This window comes from Plecotus auritus, assembly GCF_963455305.1.
Source record: "Plecotus auritus genome assembly, chromosome: 9".
Lineage (NCBI taxonomy): Eukaryota > Metazoa > Chordata > Mammalia > Chiroptera > Vespertilionidae > Plecotus > Plecotus auritus.
This window is the reverse complement of record NC_137783.1, coordinates 149,965,139-149,992,143: the sequence shown is the minus strand read 5'-3', so window position 1 is coordinate 149,992,143 and position 27,005 is coordinate 149,965,139. Positions and strand designations below refer to the sequence as shown.

At 60.4% G+C, this 27,005-nt stretch overlaps 4 protein-coding genes across 9 annotated transcripts; 3 read left to right on the top strand and 1 right to left on the bottom strand.

The window, feature by feature from the left end:
* The first annotated feature begins 325 nt into the window (after positions 1-325).
* Positions 326-7,606, top strand: RAB1B (RAB1B, member RAS oncogene family). The gene is made up of 6 exons (XM_080640912.1): positions 326-441; positions 2,048-2,120; positions 2,390-2,485; positions 2,598-2,693; positions 5,936-6,067; positions 6,151-7,606. Exons 1-6 carry the CDS (start codon positions 428-430, stop codon positions 6,343-6,345), a joined length of 606 nt encoding a protein of 201 aa, XP_080497038.1. The 5' UTR covers positions 326-427; the 3' UTR covers positions 6,346-7,606.
* Positions 7,607-8,279: 673 nt separating this feature from the next.
* Positions 8,280-14,386, top strand: CNIH2 (cornichon family AMPA receptor auxiliary protein 2). Of its 4 annotated transcripts, none has more exons than XM_080640209.1 (6): positions 8,283-8,659; positions 12,410-12,478; positions 12,908-12,955; positions 13,197-13,309; positions 13,412-13,555; positions 13,751-14,386. In XM_080640209.1, exons 1-6 carry the CDS (start codon positions 8,579-8,581, stop codon positions 13,776-13,778), a joined length of 483 nt encoding a protein of 160 aa, XP_080496335.1. In that variant the 5' UTR covers positions 8,283-8,578; the 3' UTR covers positions 13,779-14,386. The 4 variants fall into 4 exon arrangements, with proteins under 4 accessions (XP_080496336.1, XP_080496335.1, XP_080496338.1 ...); XM_080640212.1 differs by having other exon boundaries at positions 8,530-8,659; positions 12,300-12,504; XM_080640211.1 differs by having other exon boundaries at positions 8,643-8,659; positions 12,410-12,504.
* Positions 14,387-14,744: 358 nt separating this feature from the next.
* YIF1A (Yip1 interacting factor homolog A, membrane trafficking protein) lies at positions 14,745-18,820 on the bottom strand. Of its 3 annotated transcripts, none has more exons than XM_080641682.1 (8): positions 18,612-18,820; positions 17,853-18,064; positions 17,586-17,690; positions 17,392-17,470; positions 15,899-15,956; positions 15,593-15,748; positions 15,042-15,135; positions 14,745-14,947 (listed from the first exon to the last, which is right to left on the bottom strand). In XM_080641682.1, the coding sequence occupies exons 1-8, from the start codon at positions 18,640-18,642 to the stop codon at positions 14,801-14,803; spliced, it is 882 nt and encodes a 293-aa protein (XP_080497808.1). In that variant the 5' UTR covers positions 18,643-18,820; the 3' UTR covers positions 14,745-14,800. The 3 variants fall into 3 exon arrangements, with proteins under 3 accessions (XP_080497808.1, XP_080497809.1, XP_080497810.1); XM_080641683.1 differs by having other exon boundaries at positions 15,042-15,112; XM_080641684.1 differs by lacking the exon at positions 15,042-15,135.
* Positions 18,821-21,020: 2,200 nt separating this feature from the next.
* Positions 21,021-25,822, top strand: TMEM151A (transmembrane protein 151A). Its single transcript, XM_080641681.1, has 2 exons — positions 21,021-21,294; positions 23,517-25,822. The coding sequence occupies exons 1-2, from the start codon at positions 21,220-21,222 to the stop codon at positions 24,846-24,848; spliced, it is 1,407 nt and encodes a 468-aa protein (XP_080497807.1). The 5' UTR covers positions 21,021-21,219; the 3' UTR covers positions 24,849-25,822.
* Positions 25,823-27,005: the final 1,183 nt, after the last annotated feature.

Genomic DNA, 27,005 nt, shown 5'->3' with positions numbered 1-27,005 from the left:
CGCCAGTACAAGAAGAACCCTGGAGAAATGAACTTTTACTAATACAACTCCGGGGGATAACTGCCTCTGTCAGACAGATGTGTCAACCCCAGCCTTAAACAGAGCTTCCAACTCCAGGACACCAAAAGGCTCCCAAGCGCTGTCCAAAAGCCCAGGTATGTCTAGAGAGTGAACCACAAGCCCCAGAAGGCAATGCGCAGTGATCAGCTGGAAGGCTTGGGCTCCCGGGTTTACGCCTGCGCTGCGGAGTATGTTGGACAATGTAAGGAGACTACAAGTCCCGAGAAGCAACGCAGCGAGGTCCCAGTCAGGAATGTTTGCGGCTGCGCGTCGCGGGCGGGGCCTCTGGGGCGGAGCGGCCACCATCTTGGAACAGGAGGCGGAGCAGAGCCGACTGGGAGCGACCGAGCGGGCCGCCGCTGCCGCCATGAACCCCGAATAGTGAGTGAGCCCCGCCTGCGCCGTCCGGCGTAGCCTCGATCCCGAGTACGGGGCTGTGCGCTTACCGGGTTGTCCGGCCCGGGTCAGGACTGTGCGGCCCCCACATCCGGGTCCCTCTTCCGCTGACCCCCCCCCCACATCCGGGTCCTGCCCCTCCCCCGGGGCCCCCAGGACCCCGGCTCCACACCCCTAGTTCTTGCACCCGGGGCGCAGAGACTGCGACCCCGAGGGACACTACTTGGAGCCCGAGGGACTGACCCTAACAGGCCTTATAGGTCAGGTGACCCCGCAGCCCTGGCCTCTCCAGGCCTCAGTTTCCCCATGTGGTTAAAAGTGGCGATCTGGGTGCTGACAATGGCCTCAGCGTTAAGGTCTCTCACCAGATGGTTCCCGGTCTCGGTCCAGACTCCTGCCCTTTAGGTCGCGCCGTAAATCCGTCTGCTCTTCCCATGCTCCCGGAGTCTGGTTCCTGGGGCTGGCCCAGGGGCTGGCTAGACGCGGGAGGCCCCGAGGCGCCGCTCGGGGTAGCTCTCCCGCAGGTCCTCCCGCCGCAGGTCCTGCCCCAGTCTGGGTCTAGCTGCCCTGCCGCTCCCGGTCCCTTCCTGCCCTCTCCTCTCCCTGGCGCAGCCCCAGTGTCGCCGTCACACCCCTTTCCGTGGCTGTCACACTGCTGATGTTTAGGTGAATGTGGCAGTTGCTTCTCCCCTTCCAGTGAGATTCTCTTTTCCTCAAACTCTCCTTCTTGGTCACTCCCCCTAGGGGTAGGTGGCCCACATCTGTCCCAGACTTCTCATTGACAGTTTTCCTGAAGTGTCAGTTCTCTTCTCGCCCCTCTGCCACTTCCTTTTTCTCCCCCAGATCCAGGCCTCAGGTTTCCTCGGGGAAGGGTGAGGCTCTGAGCTGGATCCTAAGGGGTTAGAGATGGGAACTGACAGGCTCTCAGAGACTTCGGGGTCTGAACCTGGCTTCCAGTCTTAAAGTTAACAGCTGTGTAACTCAGGGCAAGCCACTTCCCTTCTCCGAACTCTGGTTTCCTCATTATTGGGAATAACAACAACCCACTTCACTGAACTGGGGCTTAAATGCAAGGGTGCATTTGAAATAACTGCTGACTTGTTATTGCCACCTCTTCTCAGAGGCTTCATAGCGTGCTCTTTACACAGTTACTCACTCAACAAGCGCTAGGCTGGGCCCTGGCTTCCACTTCTGGGGGCTCCCCTGCCAAGACAGGTACACCACAGGGCAGTGTAGACAGGTCCCCTAGATAGTCCCTTCTGGACTCCAGACCATGGAGTCTGTCAGGAATGAGGGTAGGATACCCGGCTCTGTCACCTGACTTTTTGTGATCCTCAGCAAGTCATGTCCCTCTCTGTACCTCAGTTTCCTTCTCTGTAAAGTGGAAATTCATACTCATGCCTTTGGGCCAGCTGTGTTATGGGGGGTGGTCAGCTCTCCCCCTCCTGGGACTTGTGGGAAGATCTTGTGAACACCTTAGTACTCAAACTGAGGCATGCCTCCGTGTGGGAGAATGCTATTCCTGTGGCTCCGGGACGATGGCGGGTGGGCTCCCTACCTACCTTCACACCTTCCCATCCTCTCTCTCTAGTGACTACCTGTTTAAGCTGCTTTTGATTGGTGACTCGGGCGTGGGCAAGTCATGCCTGCTCCTTCGGTTTGCTGTGAGTAAGAAGTCTCCCATACCATCCTCCTGGGTTTCTGGCTGGTGGCTGGAGGGAGAATGGCAACCCAGAGCACAGTAGCTGCAAGACCCGGGGGTCTAGGATGAAGTTGCAGGACGTGCCAGCAACATAGCTGACTGAACAAGGGCACGTGGCTGGCAAGTTGGGTGCAATTAGGAGCTTTGCTGGGGCGGGAAACTTGAGGGAGGTTTTCGAGTTAGGCTGTAGCCTGTCCACTCAGGACATTTCACTGGCCCCTGGTCTTCCAGGATGACACATACACAGAGAGCTACATCAGCACCATCGGGGTGGACTTCAAGATCCGAACCATTGAGCTGGATGGCAAAACCATCAAACTTCAGATTGTGAGTGTCGCTCTTCCCACGGTCCTCGGTGCCGAGGCATCCGCCACGGAAGATAGGGGCTCTGGGCATGGAGCCCAGGGCTGACCTGCCCTTCTCTCCTCCCGTCTTGTAGTGGGACACGGCCGGTCAGGAGCGGTTCCGGACCATCACTTCCAGCTACTACCGGGGAGCTCATGGCATCATTGTGGTGTATGACGTCACCGACCAGGTACTCTTGGGCTCACCTTCCCCTGCTTTGCTCTCTCAGCCTCAGATCTTTGACTCTGGCTTCTTTTTACTCTTCCCATCCTCTTCCCGATGTGGCCTGGAAAGGAGACTGGACCCGGACCCATTTTACCAGGAGGGAAACAGCAGAAACAGATCCTCAGAGGCTCTGCTGCAGGGTCTTAGCAGAGCCAGGCCACACCCCTCCCCGACAGACTTGCCACCTTATTTTGTACCATCTGGGCCCCTGTGTTTTGAGGGAGTTGAGTCAGTTGCTTGGTTGCTGTGCTGGGCCCGTGGCCTCCTGTGTAAAGACACTGGAGAAGCCAGTGGAGAGCTTTAGACAAGGAAGCGAGGGAGCCCTGCCCTCGGCACGGTGTGAGCAGAGGTCTGGGAGCCCGGCGCCTGTTGTGGCAGCATTAGGCGTGTGTCTTTGGCAGCCATATGATGCCAACTAGAAACGGTCACGGCATACCTCGTCGTTGACAGAGCCGGTCAGTCTTTGGTGTTCATAGCACTCTAGAGGTCTGCATTGCGTTCCCGTTTCACAGGTGAGATGGCCAGAGCGGAGAGGAAACGTGCTCAGAGTCCTGCAGCTGGTCACGTGGCAGAGACAGAAAGCCTAGTCTACTGATTCTGCTTTGTTCTTTCTACCACACCTCGTTGCTTAGTGGGGACCAGGCTCTGGGGACATGGAGATGCTTACATTAGCTCCGGGCCAGAAGGAGTCCCTGCTCTTAGGGCAGCGGGGCTCTCCGGCTCACCAGGGACCGTGGTGCTGCCTCCTGGACAAGCTGCGGGTGAACTGTGCTCCACTCTCACAAAGGTCACCAAGGACCTCTAACTGCCAAATCCTATGACCTCGTTTCAGTTCTCGCCCAGATCGGCGCCTCGTGGCTTTTAGCTCTGCCCTCTCCTAACTCCAGCTCTCCCAGCTCCTGCTGCGCTAGGTTATCTCTTCAGTGGCTTTTCACTGCTTCACCCTGTGCTGACCTCCATGACCCCATATTTGGTGCTTCCTGACATTGCCCCAAGCCGCCTCCTGACTCCCTGCATGGTTTGGGCCACTTAGTGGTTTGGCTTCTGTCTTATGTTCTGGGATTCCTATGTCTAAGTAGCTCTCACTGTAGATCTCCTTGTCCGACATTCCGCTGGTACTTTGTTCTGTATTCGAATCTTCACAGTATAACCCAGTGAACTAAGTGGTGGGTCCCCGTTTCCTGGTGAGGAGACACGCTTGGAGAGGTGTTAAGTAACTTGCCCATGGTTTCGCAGCCCGGAAAGGCAAAGCCAGTGTTTGAATCCAGGGTTCTTTGCTTCCGAGCGCACCCTTTCCTGCTCCTGGGCAGCCTCTCCTGAGCTCACACCATCTGCGGGACTCAGCGTGTCCAGCACTGGCCTCGCCATCTCTCCCTGAACCAGCTCTTGCATCCCTCTTAGCCTGGTTAGAAAACTCTTCCCTCCCCCCTCCAGACAGTCTGAGGCCCCCTCTGGCCTCCCCCATCCTCTCTCTCAAATCTGGCTCCTCATAATAATAGCAGTGATGGGATAATAGCAGCTCCTTCTAATTAAGCACTTGTTATGAGAAGGCCTGCGTTCATTATCCCATGCTCCCAGCCCCACGGGAGGTACTGTTTTATAGAGGGGAGGAAACTGAGGCTCAGGCCAGGTGGCATATCTGGGGTCACACAGTCAATGGCAAAGCCAGGGCTTCACCCAGGAGAGTCTGCCTGGGTCCTGTGCTCCTCCCTGCCTCACTCCCTGGCTCAGGGCACAGCTTCTCTTCCCTGTTGGTCTCCATCTTCTTGCCACTCTGATCTGGCCTCTGCACTCCTGCCAGGACTGTCTTCCCAGAACACAGGTGTGTTCCTGCCACTCCCTCCCTAAGAAACCCCCACCTGCTCCTGGTTGTCGAAGATGCAGCCAGGCTAAGCTCCTCCAGGCGCTAACGTGCTCCTCGCCCTCTCCTTCCCTGCTCAGGGCCTGTGTCCCAGCAACATTCAGCTTCTCCCCACTCTCCAAAGGCACCATGCCCCTCGCACTCTGTGACCTAGCGAACGCCGTGTACTCCCCTGGCACCGTTCCCCACCCCTCCCTTGCTTTCTCGCAAGGCCAGCTCGTCCCTTCAGGTGTGGGCCGGCTGAGCCTCCGCAGGCAGTAGAGTCCTGAGCCCCAGCTCCCCTGTCCCTGCAGCGCTCAGCACCCTGTCACGCCACCGTGCGTGTCCTGGTCTAGTCCTTCCTTTCCCGAGTGCTTTAGGGCAGGGTCCAGGTATCATTCCTTCTTTATCCCCAGCGATCAGCATAGGGCCCAGCCTGGGACATGGCAGGGGGGGTAAGTTTGAACCCTGGTGATATCTGTCATCTCTGGCTCCTCAGAAAGGAAAGTGGCTCTGGCTCCAGCACAACCCTAAAAGCTCCGTCCTTTCCCGCATGCCGGTTGGGGGTGGGGAATGGCAAATCCCCAGAGAGCCGAGTGAGGAGGCTCTTGGTGGCAGGAGTAGGATGAATGTTAGACTCTGTTCCCAGAATACCTGTCTCCCTCATAGGCCAGGGTCTCCGCTGCAAGGACCCTTCACCTGCCCGGGCTCCAAGACTTCATCCTTAAAGGGACTATAAGGCCACTGCGAGAACTTGGTGATCCTTCGCACCTGTTACTCGATTTCTGTCTCTTCCTGGCCTCTCTTGATGCCATTTGCTCCCCAACCTTTTTTGTGTATCAGGGAGAGAGAAGCAGCCGCAGGCCCTTAGGCCTACACTGTTTTCAGGGGTCCTCAAACTTTTTAAACAGGGGGCCAGTTCACTGTCCCTCAGACCGTGGGAGGGCCGGATTATAGTTTAAAAAAAACACTATGAACAAATTCCTATGCGCACGGCGGGCCCGGGACGAGTCGGCTGCTAAGCAGGACAGGCAGCGGCACCCGGTGGGCCAGATAAATGTCCTCGGTGGGCCGCATGTGGGCCGCATGTGGCCCGCGGACCGTAGTTTGAGGACCCCTGGTAGGTGTTGGGGCTGTCGGCAGACAGCTGGGGCCGGGCTGGGGCTGGCTTTTGGAGTCTCAGACAGAGGAGGGCAGGGAGGGGAGTGGACCCTGGAGGAGAGCACTTCCTGTGGGTCCCTTGAGTCCAGGGCTCCTGCTCTCTCAGGGGTCCAGGGCAGCCCCTTCCCCTCCAAGCCCCTGTTCTCCATGTCTAGGGTGGCCGTGGGAGTGGGGAGCAGAGTAACTTTTGGCCCCGGCTGCCCTAGGAATCCTATGCCAACGTGAAGCAGTGGCTACAGGAGATCGACCGCTATGCCAGCGAGAATGTCAACAAGCTCCTGGTGGGCAACAAGAGTGACCTCACCACCAAGAAGGTGGTGGACAACACCACAGCCAAGGTGAGCGGCCGGGGCCAGGCCTCCCAGGGTGGCGGGGGCGACCGCCTCTCACGCCCGCTTCTCTCCTCCTCTCCCTTTGTCAGGAGTTTGCAGACTCTCTGGGCATCCCTTTCCTGGAGACGAGTGCCAAGAATGCTACCAACGTTGAGCAGGCGTTCATGACCATGGCTGCTGAAATAAAAAAGCGGATGGGGCCTGGGGCTGCCACCGGGGGTGAGCGACCCAACCTCAAGATCGACAGCACCCCTGTGAAGCCAGCTGGTGGCGGCTGTTGCTAGAAGGGGCATGGGGGTGGGACAGGAGGGGCACCTTCTCCAGATGATGCTCCTGGAGGGGGCAGGAGGTGCCTCCCTCTCCCGGGGTATTTGAGTCTGTGGCTTTGGGGTGTCCTTGGCTCCTCATCTCCCTCTGGCCCATCTGCCTGCCACCCTGGGCCTCGGTTCTACCAGGGCCCCCAAGGGAGGACACCCAGGACCTGGGGCTGGGGCAGGGGTGGGCCTTGCTCTGCTGCTGCCTCTAGGTAACTTTAAAAGATACCCCACCATTCACTTTTCTTTGGGATGAGGGCCCCTCTGTCTGTCTCCCTCCCCTGGCCCCCCATGTATGCTGCAGTGGGTTTCCCTCCTTATTCTTCTTTTCTCCCCTGCCCAACCCTTCCCCACGAACTGAGGGCCTCCCTGGCCTCTACTGCCCCAGGCTGAAGTCAGTGCCCCGGGTCAGAAATGGGACCGGGGGACCAGGACCTGGGATCCAGGGTTCTAGGTCGGACCTCAGGATGGGCATGGGGGTTACAGGGGTCCAACAGCCCCCCCTCTCGCCTCCTCCCTACTGCTCCTCCCACCCCTCCCACACTCACAGCTCCAGCCGTCCAGCTACAGTGAGGTCTGAGCCCATCTAGTGCAGGTGGGCGGGCAGCCGAGCTGGGCCTGTGTCTTGTGCCCAGAGGGAGCCTGCTCTTGCCACCCCCTGCCCTGCCAGAGCCAGGCCCATGTGCTGCCTGCCCACCGTGCCCCTTTGTCCTCAAGGCAGGCGGAGGTGGAAGGCGCACCGTGCCAGAGGCTGGGCACCAGCCTTAACCCTCACTCTGCCAGCACCTCCTCCCTTTCCTGGAGGCAACGTAGTGGCTTTCTCTCCCCTTCCTTGGAGCCTACGAGGGCAGATCCTCGTCCTCTGTTGCTGTTTCTCTGGGGAATATGGGTGCAACCCAGGGTTGGGGGCCTCTCTTCTCACCCCCTCCCACCCAGGATCCTAGCCCCTGGCCCTCTGGCACAGCTTCTTCCTGCAAAAAAACAAACCTTTGGTCTCTACCTGACAAGCCATGTCCCTTGTGCTGTCTCTCGCCTGTCCCACCTGTGCCCTGCCTTCCAGCTTGTATTTAAGTCCCTGGGTTGCCCCTTAGGGTGCCCCGCCCCTCCCAGGTTCCCCTCTGGTGTCATGTCAGGCATTTTGCAAGGAAAAGCCACTTGGGGAAAAGACAGAAAGGACAAAAAAAATAAATTTCCACTGGCCCTCGGGTGAGCCGAGGGTTTTTGCAAGGAAGTTGTGGTGGCTGTGTGTGGTCTGTGGTGGGAGCCGCCTTGAGGTGGGGGTTGGGACTGGAGCCCTGGGCGTGGTGGGCTGCACAGGGGGCTGGGCTTGGGCCGTATCCCAGGGTTGCTGTCCAAAGTCCTTGACCCACTTCCTGAAGCCAGGAGAGCTGCTGCTGGTGCTTGTGGTCTGTCCCCCTGGGGCCCAGCACGATTCCAACAGGGAAGGAGGCAGGCCATCAGCAACCAGGTGAATGCCAACACCCACTCAGCACACAACCAGGGTGTGAAGTTGGGCAATAGCCGGGGACCCCAGGCATTGTGCCCCACTGGGCCTGGCCCGCATCTTTCCAGCCCTCTGGTTCAGTCCCCTCTCTGGCTTCACTGGGTTCAAGCCGGTGTTTCTGCCCCCTGGACGGTGACAAGTGCTTCCCACTTAAGACCTTACTTAGTACAGCCTCTGGCCGGTGGGTGAGAGCAGGCGTGTGAGTGCTGGTCCGAGTGAACCTAGTCTGACTGGTGGGTTTGTAGTCTGGCACCGTGGGCAGGTGGAGGGGCGGATGTGCCAGAGATGGGCGTCCCTGCCTACGTGTCACTGAGGTTGGGGCGGGTGGTGGCACTCGGACCAGGTCGCACTGGTGGCTGGGCTCACGAAGACCCGGCCCCGCCCGAGGCCGCTGGCACGGCGGCCCCGCCCCCGGCTCCGCCCCGCCGGCTTCGCGGGCTGGAGAGAGGGAGCCGCGGGCGAGGGATCGCAGGATGAGCGATCGGGGCCCGGGCAGTCGGCAGCGGACGCGCCGCCCGAGCCCACCGGCCCGCGCCCCGCGGCCCCGCGGCCCCGGCCCCGGCCACGCCGCCAGCGTCCCCCAAGCCCGTGCCCGAGCCCTGCGGGCCATGCCCGGCCGGCCCTAAGCGCGGGCCGGGGGGCGTCCCCTTGCGCCCGGGCCCCGCGCTGGCGCCCCCCGGGCCGCCCGGCGCGGGGGCCATGGCGTTCACCTTCGCCGCGTTCTGCTACATGCTCACCCTGGTGCTGTGCGCCTCCCTCATCTTCTTTGTCATCTGGCACGTAAGGCCCGGCTGGGGCTGGGGGCGGGGTGGGGGCAAGGGGCGCATGGAGCGGGAGGGGACCAGAGGATGGATGGTCTCAGGGCCCAGGGAAACTTGGGGATTCCTCTCTGCTCTTCCCCACCGGCCGGCTTCTGTTGGCCCCCATTAATACCCCTATGGTCGGCTTCCCTTCCCAGGGAGGCCCCCCTTCCTCCGCCGCCCCCGCCTCTCTGTGGGTATGTCAGTCGGTCCCTGACTCCCTTCCCCTGCCCCAAGCAGCCTTGGAGTATGGGGTGGAATTTTGGGGTCCTCGCTTCTTTCTGCCCCCACTACCATCACCATCCAGTTGCCCCCGTTTCCGTCGGTCTGCTTGCTCCCCCCACCCCCCTTGTGGGTTTTTCCAGCCTGAGTGATGGAGCCGGTTGCTATGGCAACTGCATCTGTTTACAGGACCCACAGATCGCAGAGCCCATTAACCCTTTTCCTTCCCATCCCCCTCCTGACCCAGCAGCGATTGCCTCTAAGCAGCCCCAGAGACCTGACCGCCGCCCCACCACCACCAGCTCACCTTGAGTTTCCTTTCCCCTCCTTTTCCCCCCAGGGCTTTTCCCCACCAGGTCTCCTCCCCACTTTCCAGCTTCCCTCCTCTTCCTGCCCCCGCGTTCCCCTTTGTCTGCTGTTCCTTTTGGTTTGTCTCTCACTGTGGCCTGGCCTCACACCTGGCCCTTGAGAATCTCCATTTCTCATTTCTTCATCCTGACCGCCTTGCCTTAGAGAGGTTCCCTCTCCCCCATCTCTGGGCCCTCCTGGTGGTGCCCCTGCCTGGCTCCCTTCCTCTCACCACAGAACCATCAACCAGCCTTTCAGCTCATTGTTTGAGGCCTTTAGCTCCCCCCCCCACTTCGCTGCCCTCCCTCCTCTGTCCCTCCTCAGCCCCCATCACACAGCCAACCCCTCTCGCCCTGGCCCACTCAACTCTGCTGGCACTTCCAGTACACACCTCCCTGATCTTTTTTCCTCTGCGGGGTTACCCTTTCCCCCCTCAAGTCCTTCCCTGTCCCCCCTTCCTTCCTTCTCACTTCTTCCGCATTGTCTCACCTGCTTCTTTCCTGGTCTCCCCACTTCCTTTCTCCTTCCTTTTCCTGGGATTTGCTGCCTGCCTGCTCCGTGGTCCTCCCCAGCTCTTGACCAGTCTCTCCCTTCACCATCCCCTGCTGCCCCCGCTGCCTATCTCTTTTATATCAGGCCTCCATGGACTCAGACTGTCTCTCCTGTGTAAGAGTGAGCTCCCTTAGGCACCTTCACACACACACACACACACACACGCACACACACACACACACACACCATCTCCAGCCCTCTCTCTCCCTGGCTTTGTCTTTCTCTCTGGGCCTCTCAGTTGCTTTTTCCTTTCCCTTCCCCTTTCTCTGTTCTCTTCCCCTCTCTCCATCCCCCCTCCCCCAGGTCCATCTTGATCTCTCTCAGTTCCCTATTTCATCTGGGCCTTGGACAGTGCTATGGGGTAGGAGCAGGAGGGCTGGGGTCCTGAGGACTGGAAGGAATTGAGACTGGGTACTCAGAGCTAACCAGCTCCTGGGAGAAAGGCTCCTCGAATTCAAGAAGCCCCTTTCTGGGCCCCTCCCTACCCAGAGGCCTCCCACAGTCCCTATGGGGGGTCCCTGTCCTTAGGGGGTCCTCAGAGAAGTCATCCATCCAACTAACTTGTGTCCATGCTTCCTGGGAATCAGCTCTGGGTGGCTTTGGGAAAGTCAAGGATGAATAAGACTCAGGCTTTGTCCTTGTGGGGTTCCCAAGCTGGGAGAAAGGCCCAAGCTGTCTCAACAAATATTTATTGAGCACCTACTACATGTCAGGCACTGTGTTGGCTCAACTATCTTGCTGGGTGATCTTAGTAAAGATCCCTCATTCTGCGTTTGCTTCTTCGTCGGTAAAATGGGCTTGTGGTGTGTACATTACAGTGCCCAGAGCAGGGCCTGCTCAGGGGGTGGGTGGGGACAGGAGGTGTGGTCCTAGATCCAAATTGGTAAGAATTAGAACCTTTCAGGGCAGGACCCCAGATCCCACCCCACAGCCTGAGCCCAAGCCCACTGGTTGCTAGGCAACCCTGATGGTGAGTGACGCGTGTCAGCTGTCACCGTGGGGGATTGTTTGTTCCAGGGGGCTGAGTCAGCGCCAGGCAGCCTGGGGGGTAGGAGGCGAGACACCCGCCTCCTGCTGATGGTACCCACTCTGGGGCAGACAGACAGCACCCTTCCACTCCCTGCTGGACCCTGTTGCCGTGCCTGGCAGGCAGGTGGCTGCCCAGAGTCAGTAGGGAGTTGGGAGTGCTGCTCCAGATGGAGAACGGGAAGCCCATGTTCTCTCCCTCCCAGCCGTCTGGGGTCTGGGCTGCTAGGGCATGGTGGGCCTGCTGTCTCATCTTAGGGCTGCTGCTGAGGGGAGGGAACCCCAGAAGGCTGCTCTGCCAGACCTCCTCCCAGGCCAGTTCTCCCGAGGTCTGTCCCATCATCCCCTCAAACACCTGCTCCCCCCAAGTTCCCCATCCCAGTGAGGATACTGCCCCACCAGGTGCCCTAACACACAAAGGCACCTTGGGCTCCTCTGCCTCCACTCCGATGCTATTCAAGCTCTCTGGAGTCCGGTTTCTGAATAGCTCTGGACCCATCCACCTCTACATCCCACTGCACTCCCTGCACTCAGATCACCATCAACACCAAACACTCTTTTAACGGTCCCCTCATTGGTCTGTCCTGAATATGATAAGGTGGTTAAGGATTTTACTCCAGAGTCTGAATTAGAATCCTGGCTTGCCACTAACTAGCTGTGTGGTCTTGGACTAGTCACTTCTCTGTCTGTTTCCTCGTTTGCAAAGTGGAAATAATACCGACATCATCAGGTTGTTGCAAGCATAAATGAGTCCACACACATAAAGCCTGCTGGCATGGAGTAAGCATCATGTACATCTTGGCTGAAACTGTTAGCCAGTTTGTAATTCCTGCTCCATCAATTCCACAACGTCGCCTTGGCTCCCCCACTCTGCTGCATTATACCCCACCCAATGGCTCCCCATTACTTGTTTGTTCAAGTCCAAACATCTGGTCCAGCCTCACAGAGCACCCATGGCTGACTGCTGACCTCTCCAGCCCATCTTTCACCATTTTCTTCTTTCTTCCCACTCACCTCACACCTTCATTCTAGCCCCATAGAATCTGCAACTTCCAGAATATTCTTTCAGCCCTTTGCCTTTGAACCCACTGTTCCTGCTGCTCAGACTGCCCCCCACCCCATTTGTTCACCAGACAAACACCGGAGTCCAGCCGGAACCCTGCATCAGGCACCCACTTCAGGTTCAGGCACCCACTTCAGGTTCTCCCTGTGCCCTGCAGCCCTGATCACCCTGGAATGCAGTCCCAGTTCTCCCAAGCCTGGGGTTCCACCAGGGCAGGAGCTGTGTCCCAGGCCTCGGGGACCCCAGTGCTTGGCACAGGGCTCGGCCGAGAAGGTACCATCTCAGGGTGTTTTGGATGGAAACATCGTGGACATGGCCTGTATTGGGCATCACTAGGGTTCCATTCCAGACTTGTTTGACCTTGGGCCGGACCCTGCCCTTCCCTGAGCCTGTTTCTCCACCTTTGCAGCAAGCTCCATCTGGTCTGGCCCCCATGTATGAATTACTGTCCCACAGAAGGACGGGTGGGGGGCCATACGCTGCTGCTCCAACCCTGACAGGCACACACCCCTCCCCCAGATCATAGCCTTTGATGAGCTTCGGACCGACTTTAAGAACCCCATCGACCAGGGGAACCCAGCGCGGGCAGTAAGTGATACATGTGCTGTGCCGAGGTGTGTCCGTCCGTCTGTCTTTCCATCTGTTGTGGGCTAAGTGGTGTGGGGGACGGGAAGACGGGTGTGTATGTGCGGAGGGAGGAGGACCGGTGGCTTTGCCCCTTCTTCTGTCTGTCCCCACCGCAGGTGAAAACACCTGGCGCGGGCTCAGGGCTCGGCTTCCTCCTGGTGGGGCAGCCGTTGCCAAGCTCTGCGCCGTTGCCGTGGTGATGCGGGTGAAAGTCCCTCCATGGTGACGGTTGCCATGGGGATGGTGTGGCTGCTTTCCTGCCGAGACGGCTCTGGTGCCCCCTGGCGGCCACATGCAGGGCGGTGCGGGAGCCGGGGAGGGTGGCGGGTACCTCCAATACCTGCTCCTCCACCTCCGCTATCCCCATCACTGCTTTTTCCTCCCCTACAGCGCGAGCGTTTAAAAAACATCGAACGCATCTGCTGCCTCCTGAGGAAGGTCAGTGTCAGGGTTGGAGGCAGGAGGCTCCTAGCCCAGCTCAGCCCCTTTCTGTGACCTCCCTCCTCTGGAGCCTGTTTGATCTGCTCTGCTACCTGGGAGGGAATGGGAGGTTAGAGGCCCTTTTAGTTCCCAGAGATCATGGTGGGTGGGCAGTTTCCAAATCCCAGCTCCCTCCATGCCCTTGAAGCTTGGGTTTGTCCTGGCACCAGGCCACTGACCTCTTACCTTCACTCCCCAGCTGGTGGTCCCAGAGTATTCCATCCACGGCCTCTTCTGTCTGATGTTTCTGTGTGCAGCGGAGTGGGTGACCCTGGGCCTCAACATCCCCCTCCTCTTCTACCACCTCTGGAGGTGAGGGAAGCAGCTGGCTCAGGGAGGGTGAGATGGGGGAGCAGGGGCAGGAGGGGGGTGGGAGCCTGAATGGTGGGCACTCAGGTCCCTCCCTCGCCCCAGGTACTTCCACCGCCCTGCGGATGGCTCTGAGGTCATGTATGATGCAGTCTCCATCATGAATGCCGACATCCTCAACTACTGCCAGAAGGAGTCCTGGTGCAAACTCGCCTTCTACCTGCTCTCCTTCTTCTATTATCTGTACAGGTGAGGCCCTGCCCACCGCAGTCAGAAGGCAGGGAAGGGATGCTCCAGGCACCGGGCCTTCAATCCCAGGAATGGTTGGGCTCCTAGTTCCTGCCCTTTGCCCTTGAGGACTGGGAGCAAGCCAGGGTGTGGCAGGGCGGGCAGCCAGTAGCTGGGCCTGCTCGGGTCTCTGCTTACTGCCTCGTCTTCCCACAGTATGGTTTATACGCTGGTGAGTTTCTAAGGGGGAAGCCGGCCAGGGAGCGAGCCCAGAACGGACCGGACGCCTGTGCACCCCCAGCCCTGCTCCTCGGCCGCAGTGGCCTCAGCCCTGAGGAGGGAAGGGGCACTGGTGCCCCCAGCCTCCTCTCCACCCCCCAAACTGCTGCTGCGGGGACCTCCCGCCTTCAGAGCCCACTCCCCTTGGACTAGGGCTGGGCAGAGCTCTAAATAGGGGCAGGAGCTCCTCTGCCAGCCTGTGGGCATGGCGGTCAGTCCTGGAAGGGGCGGAACCTCCGGCCTTGTCCAAGTTTGGGAAGGACTTGGGGCCCTGCCAAGGGGCAGGGCTTGACCCTGGAAGTTTTGGGCCACCCCCCTCAACCCCACCCTGAGGCTCCCCCTGCAGGTGGGGGGGTACCCACACCCAGAATGAGCAGGCTCAGCAGGGGGGCAGTCCCACTCTTAGTCTGCCCTCTCCCCTTCCCCAGGCTCTCTCTTCAAGCTCCTTCCTGTCCCCATTTGCCCCAGCCCAGCCCACCCTGTCTCTTGGACCCATTTTCTATGTTGCCTGGAGGAGTCCGGCACCCCCTCCCCGGCCATTTGTGACAAAATATGAATAAACTACTGCAAACACCCGGGCCCCAGTTCTGCTCCTGAAAGGCTCGAAGAGATGGGGCACAGGGACTACGGAAGGGACATCCATGAGCTACACCCTCAGCATAGCACTGCGCACCAGCCCACAGACCCTCTGGGGTCCCCCTCAGATGGACCAGAGGCCTTCAAGGTCTCCCTGGCAGCTGTCCCCTTCCATCATCACGTTCCCATACATAAACAGCTGTTCCTAATGAAACCCTTCCACTTGCCTTACAAGGAAGTATCAAGGTCACTAACCCAGGAAGCCCTCCCTGGGGTCCCCCCAAACCTGTTCCCCTGGACACTGCAAAGGTGCCAGCAACTCCCCCTCAGGCCCCGAAATGAGGGTCAAACAAAACCAAGGAAATCAACTCTTTAATGTATGGAAAAATCAATGCCAGTGGGGGCCAGGGGTCACCGGACCAGGTGGAAGGTCAGCCAGTATATGATGAGGGGCTGGAAGGCTGCAGCTCCCACAGTCAGGTAGAGCTGGAGACGCTGCCGAGGGGCTGGGGCCCCCATGCTGTCAGGGCCCAGGGCTGCTGTTCGCAAAGAGCGCACCTGGAAGAAAGAGCTGCAGCTGAGCTGGGGCGGGGGAGGGCTCATCCCCAGCTCCCACCTGGGGGAGACGGGGCAGGGGGCAGCCCAGACTCACGATGAAGTACATGAGTGCAGACGAAGTCCAGGCCAGTGCCACGTAGTAGCCATCGCTGCCGAAGAGCAGCCCTGTGAGCACACTGAGGATCATCCTGCAAGGCCAGGGATGAGGAGGCGGCTGGAGACCCCACAAGGGTCCAGGCCTGAGACTGGCCCCACCAGCCAGGGCCCAGAGCCCAGCATGGACCCCACCCACCACCGCCCAGGACTTTTTGCCCCCAGTCTGTCCCCACAGGGACCTAGACTCAGAATGAATCTGGAAGGCCCAGGACTCAGCCCAGGACCTGGATCTGAGACCTGCTTCATTACCCCAGCTCCAGACCCTTCTCCCCTGTGCTCCCAGAGACTGACTCTGTACATTCCCCACCTGAACAACACTACCCCGTTCCTGAAGCGACTGCTGGAAATGGTCTCTATGATAGAGGAGACAGAGGCGGGGGGCAGAGGCACGCCCAGGGTCACCATTCCAGGCTACGGCGATGCAGGCCAGGACCCAGGGCTACAGAGCCCTCCCCAGGCCAGCCTCCCGCCTGGCTCCCAGGTGCTCACCCGACATATTTGTAGCCGCTGTAGGCCAACAGGTGGAAGGTGCTCAGGTCACTGCGTACGGTGGCCAGGTAGACGCCCAGGAGCAGGGCCAGCACCTCCAGCACGACCCACACCAGAGCTGTGCTTGCGCAGAGGCCCAGCACCTCTGGGGAGAACCTGTGGCCGGGAGGAGGGGCAGGGGCAATTGAGAACCAGCCATCCCATGGCAGGTGTGAGACTGGGGGCTGGGAGTGGGCTTGGGACCCGGCACAGATCCCCGAGGCTGCTGTGGAGAAGAGCAGGAATGGGGAAGGAGTTGGCACTGACCTTTTCTGAATGCCCAGTGCCATCCCAGCCAGCAATACATAGGTGATGAAGGCCATTGCTGCCAAGAGCCAGAGAGATGCCATCAGCCTGGTTTCCTCAACCAGAGCCCTCCCCAACTAGGCATTCGAGGCCACTGGCACCCCTATCTCCCCCTCATACTTCCTTCCCTGCATATCCCAACCTGACCAACCTTCCCACTCAGCCCCCCCACCCCCGTACCCTGCCTGGGAAAGGCATTCCCAGCTCAGCCCATTCCCCGTGTAAATGCCACCTGATCCTTTCCTCAGGACCACCAAGCCTCCTGCCTCCCTGTCCCTGTGCTAGGAAACTCACCACGTTTCCTGCTGTATCTCAGAAACATCACTGGTCAAGGCTATTGCTCATCCTAGACCCACAGGCAGGGGCCAAACTGATCTCAGGAAAAACTAGGACCAAAGTGCAGGTTGGATGGACGACCCAGGCTGTCCCTAGGTCCAGGCCATGGGGTGACCTCACTGCAGCCAGTTCTAAGTCTGGACATTGGTGCCAGCTACAGCCTGGCCCCCCTGCCCATGCAGAGCTCCACGTGTATCTGTTTTCACAAAAGCTCAGAGCCCGTGGGAGCTGGGCATTCACAGCTTTACTAGTAACTCATCAGTCCTGTCCTCTGCCCGCCTGAAGCGCCAGAACTGATGTGTCCACCAGAGGGCAGTGTTTGGGGTCAGGAAACCAGCTCTACCACCTGCCAGATACTCAATGCAGGCCAGGAGCCCAGGGCCAGATACTCAATGCAGGCCAGGAGCCCAGGGCCAGATACTCAATGCAGGCCAGATAAAATGAGAGCTTGGCTCTCCAGGTAAAATGAGAGTGGAGTTCCCACCTTCCTCGGTGGTCCTGAGAGGGAAATGGGAGGAAGGATGGAAGAAGAACCCATGTCCCTCCTCGGGCCCTGGGCTGGCCGGGCACTCTCACAGAGCAGAGGAGTCAGATGTAGAGTCTGCCAGCCACAGCGAAGTGTGGGCAGTCTGACCTGTGCCATGTGGACAGGAAGTCTGGGAACTGAGAAGGGAGGGGGCTTCTGAGCAGGCCCTGGGGGCAGTACTAATGACGATAACAGCTACTAGTTACTGTGTGCTTCCTACGGGCCAGGTGCTGTGCTGAGTGCACACCACCTCACTGAGATCCACAACAAGCCTCTGCAGTAGGAACTGCTGTTATTTTCGTTTTACAAAAGAGTGAAAGGAGCCAGGGTGAGGTTACATCCAAGGCTCCAGCCTGGGGAGGCGCACAGTCCAAGTCAGGAGGCAGGAAGGTGTCAAAAGGGTGTACCCTGAGGTCGCTGAAGGCATACCCAGGAAGCTCCTTACCGGTCACCCCGCTGTCTACCTGGTATTGAGTGAATGCCACACACAAAAGCACCAAGAGCAGATGCTGAATCAACATATGACTCTCTCCTCGTTGGTGCCTCAAGACACAAGTCCCCTCACATCCCCCAGCCCAGGTCAAAGACTCACTGGGAATATAGAGGTCAGGGGCGTTGAGGTCTTGTCGCGGGGGCAGAGGGACATCACGACTGTACTGCACTTCCCAATTCTGGCAACGGCAGCGGCCGCCAAGAGGAAAAGACAAGAGAGGAAAGAAGGGGGTTGAGGTGTGGGGGCCAGAGTCCGGAGCAGGATGAGGGAGGCAAGGGGGCCTGCCAGCTCACCTGGTGTGTGTAGGGGAAGACCAGTAGCCCTAGCTTCTTGGCCACGTAGGCTGTGTCCACAGCGAAAAAATACTTGAGTTTGCTGACGGACACAAAACGGTGCAGCTGGGAGGGAAGAGAGAGGAGGCTGTGGGCACAGTGCACCGAACCCAGGGTGCTCTTCTGCGTGCTCCTTCCCTGAGGGATGCTGTGAGGAGCAGGTGGGATTCCGTGATGCCCAGCCTTGGCCACAAATCCTGCCACCCTTGCCCTGGGGGAGCACCACACCTCCTTGTGCACAATGTCCTTCCCATGGGATGCGATGGAACTGCCATAGGCCATAGCCGCGTTGGCCACTGGGTCCCCAAGCAAGTGGTTGACATTGAAGGCCACGTCGGCTCCTGGGGCTGGGTATCCTCCTGGCTGGATGGAGTAACCACCGCTTGTGTCATCGAAGAGGGGAGGGGGATCCGGAGCTGCCCGGGTCCTGTGTTTGGAGCCTGTGGGTTTGTAGGTACCGGAGTAGGTGACAGGAATACTAAGCATGAGCCCAAACCACCATCCCTTTCCCCAGGGGTTCTTTTCAGAGGAGCTAAATGTAGGCAAAGAAAGAGCTGAGGCAGTGCCTGGAAGTGGCTGCCCACCTCGGGGTTCCTGGGGGCCTTCTCAAGGGAAGTGATCTCTGAACAGCCTTGGAGAGTTTGCTAGGTGGAGAAGACAATTGCAAGGGCATCTCCAAAGGAACAAAGGTGGGAAAGGCGACGGCTGGGTACCCGAAGACCCTGGGCAATGGTCGGGGACCCAGCAGGGTCATGACTGGGAATGTAAGTTCTGGAGGCGGCCCTGTTCGTGCCCGGGTCCGGAATGGGGATCCCAGCTGTGCTGTCACTGTCCCATCTCAAGATCCGCCGAGAGGGCGAAGTCCAGGACGCGTTGTCGAGTGGAGCTGGGCAGGAACCCTAATGACACCCGCCACCCTGGGGTGAGAGGGCCATGCCGCCGACCCTCCGGAGGCAGGTCGGGCCGCGCCCCGCCCGCCCCACGCACCGTGAGCTCCGTAGCCGGAGTGATAAGCCATGGCCGCGACGCTCGCTCTCCCGGAGGGCCCGCTGCGCTGCCTCGTGGGTACGAATACTAATGAGGCAGCTGCTCCGCTCCCTGAGCACCGACCGGAGTTACTGAGTAGCCCGACACGTCCCCGGGATGTGCGACCGCAGCCGCCATGTCGGTAGCGTCATCGTGAGACACCGGCTATTGGTCCTTCGGCGGCGTCGGCTCGTCCCTCCCCTCTCCCAATTGGCTGCTGCCAATCCGTCGCCGAAGCGGATTCGGCAGCGGTCAACTTCCGGGAGGGGCGGAAAGCGGAGCAATTCGAGGTGCTCTCGGATTGGATAGTGGATTTGCTGGTTCGGCCGGAGCAGCCAATAGGTAAGTTACTGTAGAAGAGTGTTGAGAGTTACTTCCGCGCTTGCGCAGTGGGCACTTGATGCTAGTCTTGCCACGACTACACCCAGCGGCCACTCGGCGTAGACCGACTACGGCTGGGATCCGGGAACGGAGTTTCACTCGTACTCCCGGAGGGAAGGGGCGGTGGGGTTCTGTCCTAGCCCCGCCCCTCTGGTCTTTTGACCCTCGCTCTCAATACTCGCTTTCCTCCACCGTCCCCCACCCCCCCAGAGTCCTGGCGTGGAGCCCGGGCTGCCTGGGAGGTGTTGGTAGGAGGCCGGACCCGGCAGTGACAGCACAGCCCAGCGAGCCGGGGATGCTGACTCCTCCTCCCGCCTCCCACCCCTTTTTCTGCGCGGGTGCTGTCCGTCGTCGGGTGCTGAAATGATCTACTGCCACTGACGCCATTCTGCAGACCCCGGCCGGGGGCCTGCTGCTGGAAGGTCCTGGGCTCTCGATCCACACCAACACCATTACACATATTGAAAAACTGAGGTCCCGAGATTGGATGGTATAGTTGGGACAGGATCCTGACCAGGCCTGTCTTGTGGTATAGGCGGTGGAGATGTGCTACCATTGAAACACCTGAGTCATTGCTGGCCCTGCAGTCATCTCGGTCATATCGAAGTGAGACCCCCCCAAGCCTCACTCGTGATCCCTGGGCCTCCTTTCTCTCCACCCAGTTTCTGACCACTCAACCTCCCCGGAGACAGTCCTCGGGGACCAGTCTTCTCACAGGCCTCAGCCACCACTTTCTAGAGAGCAAGATCAGGGCCTCTGTGACTTCCCTCTAGTTAGCTACCCAGTGTCCAGTTATACCAGGTGACTTTCTGGCCCACGTGGTCCAATCTCAGTGCCTTTGCCCATAAGTCCCCTCCTGCAGGGATGCCCTTCCTCCTCATATCCACTTGTCCACAGTCTAGCTATCCTTTAAAGTCAGTTCTACTTGTGCCTCTCAGAGAGACAAAGGGAAGAGAGGCCTAACCTGGCTTGGGGTGGAAGCTGAAGGACAAGTTCTAGGTTCCCTTTGGCTGCACCAGTTTGCCCTGCATGTAACTTCCATGAGGACAGGGCTGGTGTCATTCTCCACTCCTGCCCTTGTCTTCACAGTGCCAAGCACAGTACTTGCATATAGAAGACACCCAATAAACATCTGTGCCAATAAATATGTAATGAATGGATAAAACCTAGCACCAGTCCTTCCTTCTCTCTACTATTTCAGTTGCCTCAACTTTAAATGGGCAGGGATGTTGAACTGAATGGCCTTTGAATTGCCCTTTGTGGCGGGGGGGTGGGGTGGGGGGGGGGAGACAGGAATCACAAAACAAAACCTGCCTGCATTGCAGCTCCCCATGCCCCACCCACCGATTGTCTAGCTTGGGGGCTAGGCCCAGACCCAGGGACAGGTGTGCAGGTCTGAGGCCCCTGAGGGCCAGGGAGCAGCACTGGAGCTACAGGTACCTGGGAGGAGTCCTCCCAGGCAGGACAGGTGCCACCCCCTGAACCGTGTGATGGATGTTTGTGCTTTGATCGAATCTAGCGCCTTTCCATCTGCATTACTCAGGGGGCAAAAGTGAGGTTGCGGATGGAGAGTGCCCACCCAAGGTCACACAGCCTAGCGTCCTGGGCCCCCAGTCAGCCTGCACTAAGTGGAACCCAGAGCCTCTGTCCAGCTCATGAGGCTCTTTACATCTGTCTCGGCTGTAACTGCCTCCTCTCCTACAAGCGAGGCTTCCGGGCTGGGGTCTGGGTGGACTTAGGCCTGGGCCTGCTCCTCAGAAGTAGACACCCACCTTCGAAATTTTCCTTCCTCATTGTACAGCGGGGGGTAGGGGAGCGGGAGAAACTCGGGCCCCAGAGAGCGATGACTCGCCCCGGATCACAAGCGCAAACGCGGCAGGAGGGGAACCCAGGCGCCGGTCCACCCAGCCTGGGCTTCTTGGGGGCTGGGGCAGCACCCGCGGTACCAGGCTCTGCCGGCGGCGCCGCCGGTGCCGCGGGGGCGGGGTCAGCGGAGGGCGGGGCGCCGGGCACCGAGGCCGCCAACGCCGCCAACGCCGCCGCTGCCGCCACCGCGCTCGGGCGAGCTCGGTGCACTCCCTTCGCGGCGGCCGAGCCGAGCGGACGCCCTCCGGGCCGAGCGGCACCCTCTGTGCTCCCCTATCATGCCCGGGGCCCGGGCCCAGGTCGCCCAAGCATCCAGGACACCATGCCCGAGGGCGGCGGTGGCGATGGCGGGGAGGTGCCTGCACTCATCACGGACGGCGAGCCGCTGCGAGAGGAGGTATGGGCTCTGAGTGGTGGGGAGCCGGAGCCGGGTCGGAGCGGGGCAAGGGGAGCAAGGGAAGGAGCGAATCCCGGGACAGGGGCTGAGGTGGGAAGTCCCGAGCCCCTGCGGACAATGACGTCATTGGGGTAGCCTGCGCCCTGCGAGGGGTCCGGGGCCTAGGGACCCGCGTGGGTGCAGGGGTGGGGCATCTGGGAAGGGATGTGGGGGGGCGATTCCCGCCCACGCGTCCCCTGTTCCAGCTTCCCCCTCCTGTGACGTCAGCACCTGGCCCCTCAAGCCCCCATTCCGCAGCGCTGCCCTCACCCCCAGGGCCCAGGGGTCAGGCCCCCAGCTTGTCCTGGCTGCTCACGAGGTGCCAGGCAGAGCCTGCAATGCAGCAGCAGTAGCAGACACTTGAGGGTGGGGGGGTAAAGACAGTGGAAGGAGGAAGGGAAAGATGAAGGGAGGAGGCCTCTGGTACCCCTGCTTCCTCACCCAGCTGTGAGGGCTAGACCTATCCTGCTGGCTGGGACCCCCAGGATGGCTCCTCTTCAGCCCTAGCTGTGTGGGGTGTTGGGTGATAAGTGGTGAGTGGGTCTATGTGTGTGTTTGGGTGAATGCAGTGTGCTTGTAGGTGTGTGAATGCTGGTCCATACTCCCCACACCTTGGGTGGGACATACGGGCCCTAAGGTCAGGTGCGGCCTGATGGGCCGCTGGGCTTGGGTAAAGCGGTCATGTGTGAGTGTCTTTTTGTAGGAGAGCCTCTCCTATAGAGCCAGTCTGTGGGTGTGGGTGTCAGATTGCAGAAGGGGTGGGGGTGGAATGGACACTGCGGCCACGTGAGGGCCTGGTGTGTTCCTGGACTTCAGTGAATGTGTAACATGTATATGCATGCATGTGTCCTGTGGTGTATGTGTGCATGTGTGCCTGCACACCATGTCGTGGTGTAGGGATAGGGGTTGTGCCCTGGGCACAGGTGAGGATCTGGTGTGTCTTGGATGAACAGGCAGCATACACATCTGCGGTGGGTGGGTCTGTGATGAATGTGTGGGGTGGGATGTGTGCATGAGTGGGTGTGTGCATCGCTGGCCCTGCGGGTCAGGGTGGTGGTGTGCACAGTGGTGGCTGATGCGGGGGGAGGGCAGGCCCTGGGCTGGGATGGGAGTGGTTCCTTTCCTCTTGGGTCTCTCAAGGCCTGGAGGGTTGGAGTGGGAGAGGTGGCCCACTAACCTCACCTTTGCTATTTCCACCAGACCGCCTCTCCCCTTTCCCTTCTCCCCTCCTCTTCCGACGGCCTCCCCTTTCTCTCTCCATAGGCACCTTGGGGATGAGGTGGATGACAGGCTGGCAGCCCTGCCAGGAAGGGTGGGCCAAACCCTCTGGGCCAGGGAGTGGCCCCTGCGGCCCGGCAGCTGTGTCCCACCCCCTCCTTCAGCACAGATGGGGAGTGGAGGCCGGGACTCCATCTGCTCCTCCCAGACTCACACCTCCCCCGTTCCCAGCTCTTCCTCTTTGTCATTTCCTTAAGAGCCTCTCCCAAGTCTCCTGCTGTCTGTCCCTGGTGGAAGCAAAGGGCCGGAGGGCGTCTCAGGGTGACAGTAATAGTATTTATTCCCACGGCCAGACCCTGTGCTGAGCTCTTCACACATATGATCTCATTGAACCCTCTCAACAACCCCGTTGCACAGATGAGGAAACTGAGGTCCAGAGAGCATGAGGGACCTGCCCAAGTCATACAGTAAGTGGTGGAGCCAGCACGGGGTCCTGGACAGTCGGCTCCAAAGCCCATGTTCTTAACCTTAGGGCCCCTGCCACCCTGGCCTCCCACACCAGGAGGTCTGGGAAGTGAGGCCCAGAGAGGGCAGGGATAGGACCAAGACCACGCCCCAAGTTTGGGGCAGAGCCGGGACCAGAATTCAGTTTTCTCAATAGCCAGTGAGAGGGTTCTTCCTTCTCTTGGCAGAGATGGGTCCGTTTTGTCCTGGATGCCCTTGGCTGAGAAACGACCCCGCCCAGATAGACTCGGGGCAGACAGGCCTGGGTTTGAGTCCTGCAGCTCCACTGAGTTAGCTAGAAGGGGAGAGGCCTGGAGTTTGTTATTCAGTCTCTCAGAGCCTCAGTTTCCTCATCTGTAGAGTGGGGAGCACAGCACCACCTCCTTCACGGGGCTTGAGTGGAGTGGCAGGCGCAAGGGACAGCCGCCCTGACGCTGCCTCCCTCTCTGCCCACCCTGCAGCAGCGGCCCCTGAAGCAGTCCCTGGGGAGCTCCCTGTGCCGCGAGTCCCACTGGAAGTGCCTGCTCCTCACGCTGCTCATCCACGCCTGTGGCGCCGTGGTGGCCTGGTGTCGCCTGGCTACAGTGCCGCGCCTGGTCCTGGGGCCCGAGGCAGCCCTGGCCCGTGGGGCCGGCGCCCCGCCGCCCACCTACCCAGCCAGCCCCTGCTCGGATGGCTATCTGTACATCCCCCTGGCCTTCGTCTCCCTCCTCTACCTCCTCTACCTGGCCGAGTGCTGGCACTGCCACATGCGGTCATGCCAGGCGCCGCGCACCGACGCGCACACCGTGCTGGCGCTGATCCGCCGGCTGCAGCAGGCGCCGCCCTGCGTCTGGTGGAAGGCCACCAGCTACCACTACGTGCGGCGCACCCGCCAGATCACCCGCTACCGCAACGGCGACGCCTACACCACCACGCAGGTCTACCACGAGCGGGCCGACAGCCGCACGGCGCGCGCCGAGTTCGACTACTCCGCGCACGGCGTCCGCGACGTGTCCAAGGAGCTGGTGGGCCTGGCTGAGCACGCGGCCACGCGCCTGCGCTTCACCAAGTGCTTCAGCTTCGGCAGCGCCGAGGCCGAGGCCTCGTACCTCACGCAGCGCGCCCGCTTCTTCGGCGCCAACGAGGGCCTGGACGACTACCTGGAGGCCCGCGAGGGCATGCACCTGAAGGACGTGGACTTCCGCGACTCCCTCATGGTCTTCGCCGACCCGCGCCGCCCGCCCTGGTACGCGCGCGCCTGGGTCTTCTGGCTCGTGTCGGCCGCCACGCTGTCCTGGCCGCTGCGCGTGGTGGCGGCCTGCGGGACCGCGCACGTGCACTACCAGGTGGAGAAGCTGTTCGGCGCCGGCTCGCCCCCGCCCGGCGCCCTGCCCAGCGCGCCGCCCCTCTCCCGCGTGGCCACCGTGGACTTCACCGAGCTCGAGTGGCACATCTGCTCCAACCGGCAGCTGGTGCCCAGCTACTCGGAGGCCGTGGTCATGGGCGCCAGCTCGGGCGCCTACCTCCGCGGCTGCCAGCGCTGCCGCCGCTCCGTCAGCAGCAACTCGCTGCCCCCGGCCCGGCCCAGCGGGCCCCGCCTGCCTTTCAGCCGCAGCCGCCTCTCGCTGGGAGCTGGGGGCCGGGCCACCCCCGGGGTCTTCCGGAGCCTGAGTGGGGGGCCGCTGGGGCGCCGTGGGGAGGACACAGAGCCCCTGGAAAGCCCACCGTGCTATGAGGACGCCCTTTACTTCCCGGTGCTCATTGTCCACGGGGACAGCGGCTGCCAGGGGGACGGGCAGGGTGCGTTCTGAGACCCCGGGGCCCCAAAGTGGCTCCTCCCCCACCCCAGCACGGGCCTCCAGGCCTGAGGGACTGTCCCAAACAGACTGAAATGCAGTGAGCCCGGGTCCTTTCGGGCTCCACCGAAGCTGAGTCTATGAGCTGTCCCAGCACGGCTCCTGCCCACCACCACCATGTCCCACCCCCCGCAATGGCAGATGATCTGTCTTGGGAGTTTTTCTGTCTGGGCAGGGGAGGAAGTTTCCAGAAAGCTGAAATGGAGGCGTCCTGGGGACAGCTGTTGCCTCCTGTGGGTCTTCCCTGCGTGGCTGAGGCCACACTGGGAGCCCTGGAGCAACCCAGAGCACAAACTGGTGGTTTGGGGCCATGCCCAGCTGGGCTGACATCCATGAAGCTGAAGAGCTGGTTACCGTAGCACCACGGCCTTGGCCCTACAACCCACCCAAGGTCCCCATCCTCCAACCTGACAGCCGCCTCTGGCCTCCTGGGGCCAGTCCCTGATCAGACCCTGAAGCACAGCCCCTCTCCTGGGAGCCTGGTTCTCAGAGCACAGCCTTGCCCCATCCTACCCCCCACTTTCCCTGCTGTACTCACCCCACATCCAACAACCCTATAACCCAAGGCTCCTTCTCAGGGCCTTGAACCACATTTCCTGGTCCCTGCTCTCCCCCCTCCCCCTCCCCCCTCTGTCAGCCACGTACACACCCTCTGGGCTTCTCTGCTCTTCATTTTCCTGGTGATCCACAGGGCCCAGGGCCACAGGGCATCCGAGGGGCCTCCGTCTGACCAGCCTCCTGGACGATGCCCTTGCTCTGCCATGGAGGCCTCTGCTTCCCTGATCAGTAGGGACTGGCCCAGGGGACACCGTCCCTCTCCCAGGGAGGAAAGAGTAGTCCCTTCCCTTCCAACTGGGGCTTCCACCCCCTCTCAGGGGCTGGTGGGGGAGGGAGGAGACAGTGAAGATGCAGATAAAATAAAAGGTATAAAATGGAAGGTCTTCTATGTGCATTTCTGAGCAGGGGGTCCAAGGCCACCACTACCAGGGCAATGGGCCAGCCTGGGTTCTGGGAGGGGATGCGGGGTTGCGCTCCAGTGACCCCAGGGGCAGGGTAAGCTGAGAGGGAACCTCCCTGCCCAGCCTGGGGCCTCTGAGACTCAGGTTTGAGTGGCTCTGAGCAGCTGACTCCATCAACTGGTATCGGGTCACTCCTAGGGCGTGGTCCCAGTGGTCCCTCTTGCAGTCCCGTGGGGCTTTCCACTCTGCTGCTGGGCGTGCTAAGGGCTACGGGAGTGGTGGCTGGCCCCCAGAGTGGGGAGGAAGAGCTGTGGCCTGTGGTGCGAGTTCAGTTCCCTGGGGGAGTGGGCACTGAGCTGGTTGGAGAACACAAAGCAGAAAGCAGCCAGCCCCAAATCAGGGCTTGGGCACTGGAGACAGTGGGGCTAAGGAAGAGCCTCACCCACTGGCGGAGCTGGCGTGGTCCCTGCAAGTGGCCTCTTCCCAGGTACAGCTGTGCGAGGTGTTTACGGTGCCAGGGCTGAGGGGCACGTGTGGGTGGAATCCAGCCGGGGGGCCACTCCTCCAGCCCTGGCCTGGCACTGCATCCACTGGATAAAGGGAACCTTTTTCTAACTCGGGCAAAGGCTCTGTTAGGGCTAGGGGTGGCCCTGGAAGGGTGCCGAGAATGGGGGGATTCTCCCAGGCACAGACAGGGCAGAGGGTGTCCCGGGCAGTGGGACCCGCCTGCATAAAGGCCTGGGTGCAGGCCCCGAAGCGAGGCGAGATGAGGAGGTAGAAGCAAAGAACAGTGGAAGAGTTGGCTAAGGCAGTGGTCGGCAAACTGCGGCTCACGAGCCACATGCAGCTCTTTGGCCCCTTGAGTGTGGCTCTTCCACAAAATACCACGGCCTGGGCGAGTCTATTTTGAAGAAGTGGTGTTAGAAGAAGTTTAAGTTTAAAAAATTTTGCTCTCCAAAGGAATTTCAATCGTTGTCCTGTTGATATTTGGCTCTGTGGACTAATGAGTTTGCCGACCACTGGGCTAAGGCCTTCGATACCAAACCCCAAAATTTGTGCTTAACTTGGGACAAACTGGAGCCATGAAGGTGGCTGAGCAGGAAAGTGATAAGGTCAGGGCTGCATGTTAGGATTTTAGGCAAAAGTCTGGCTG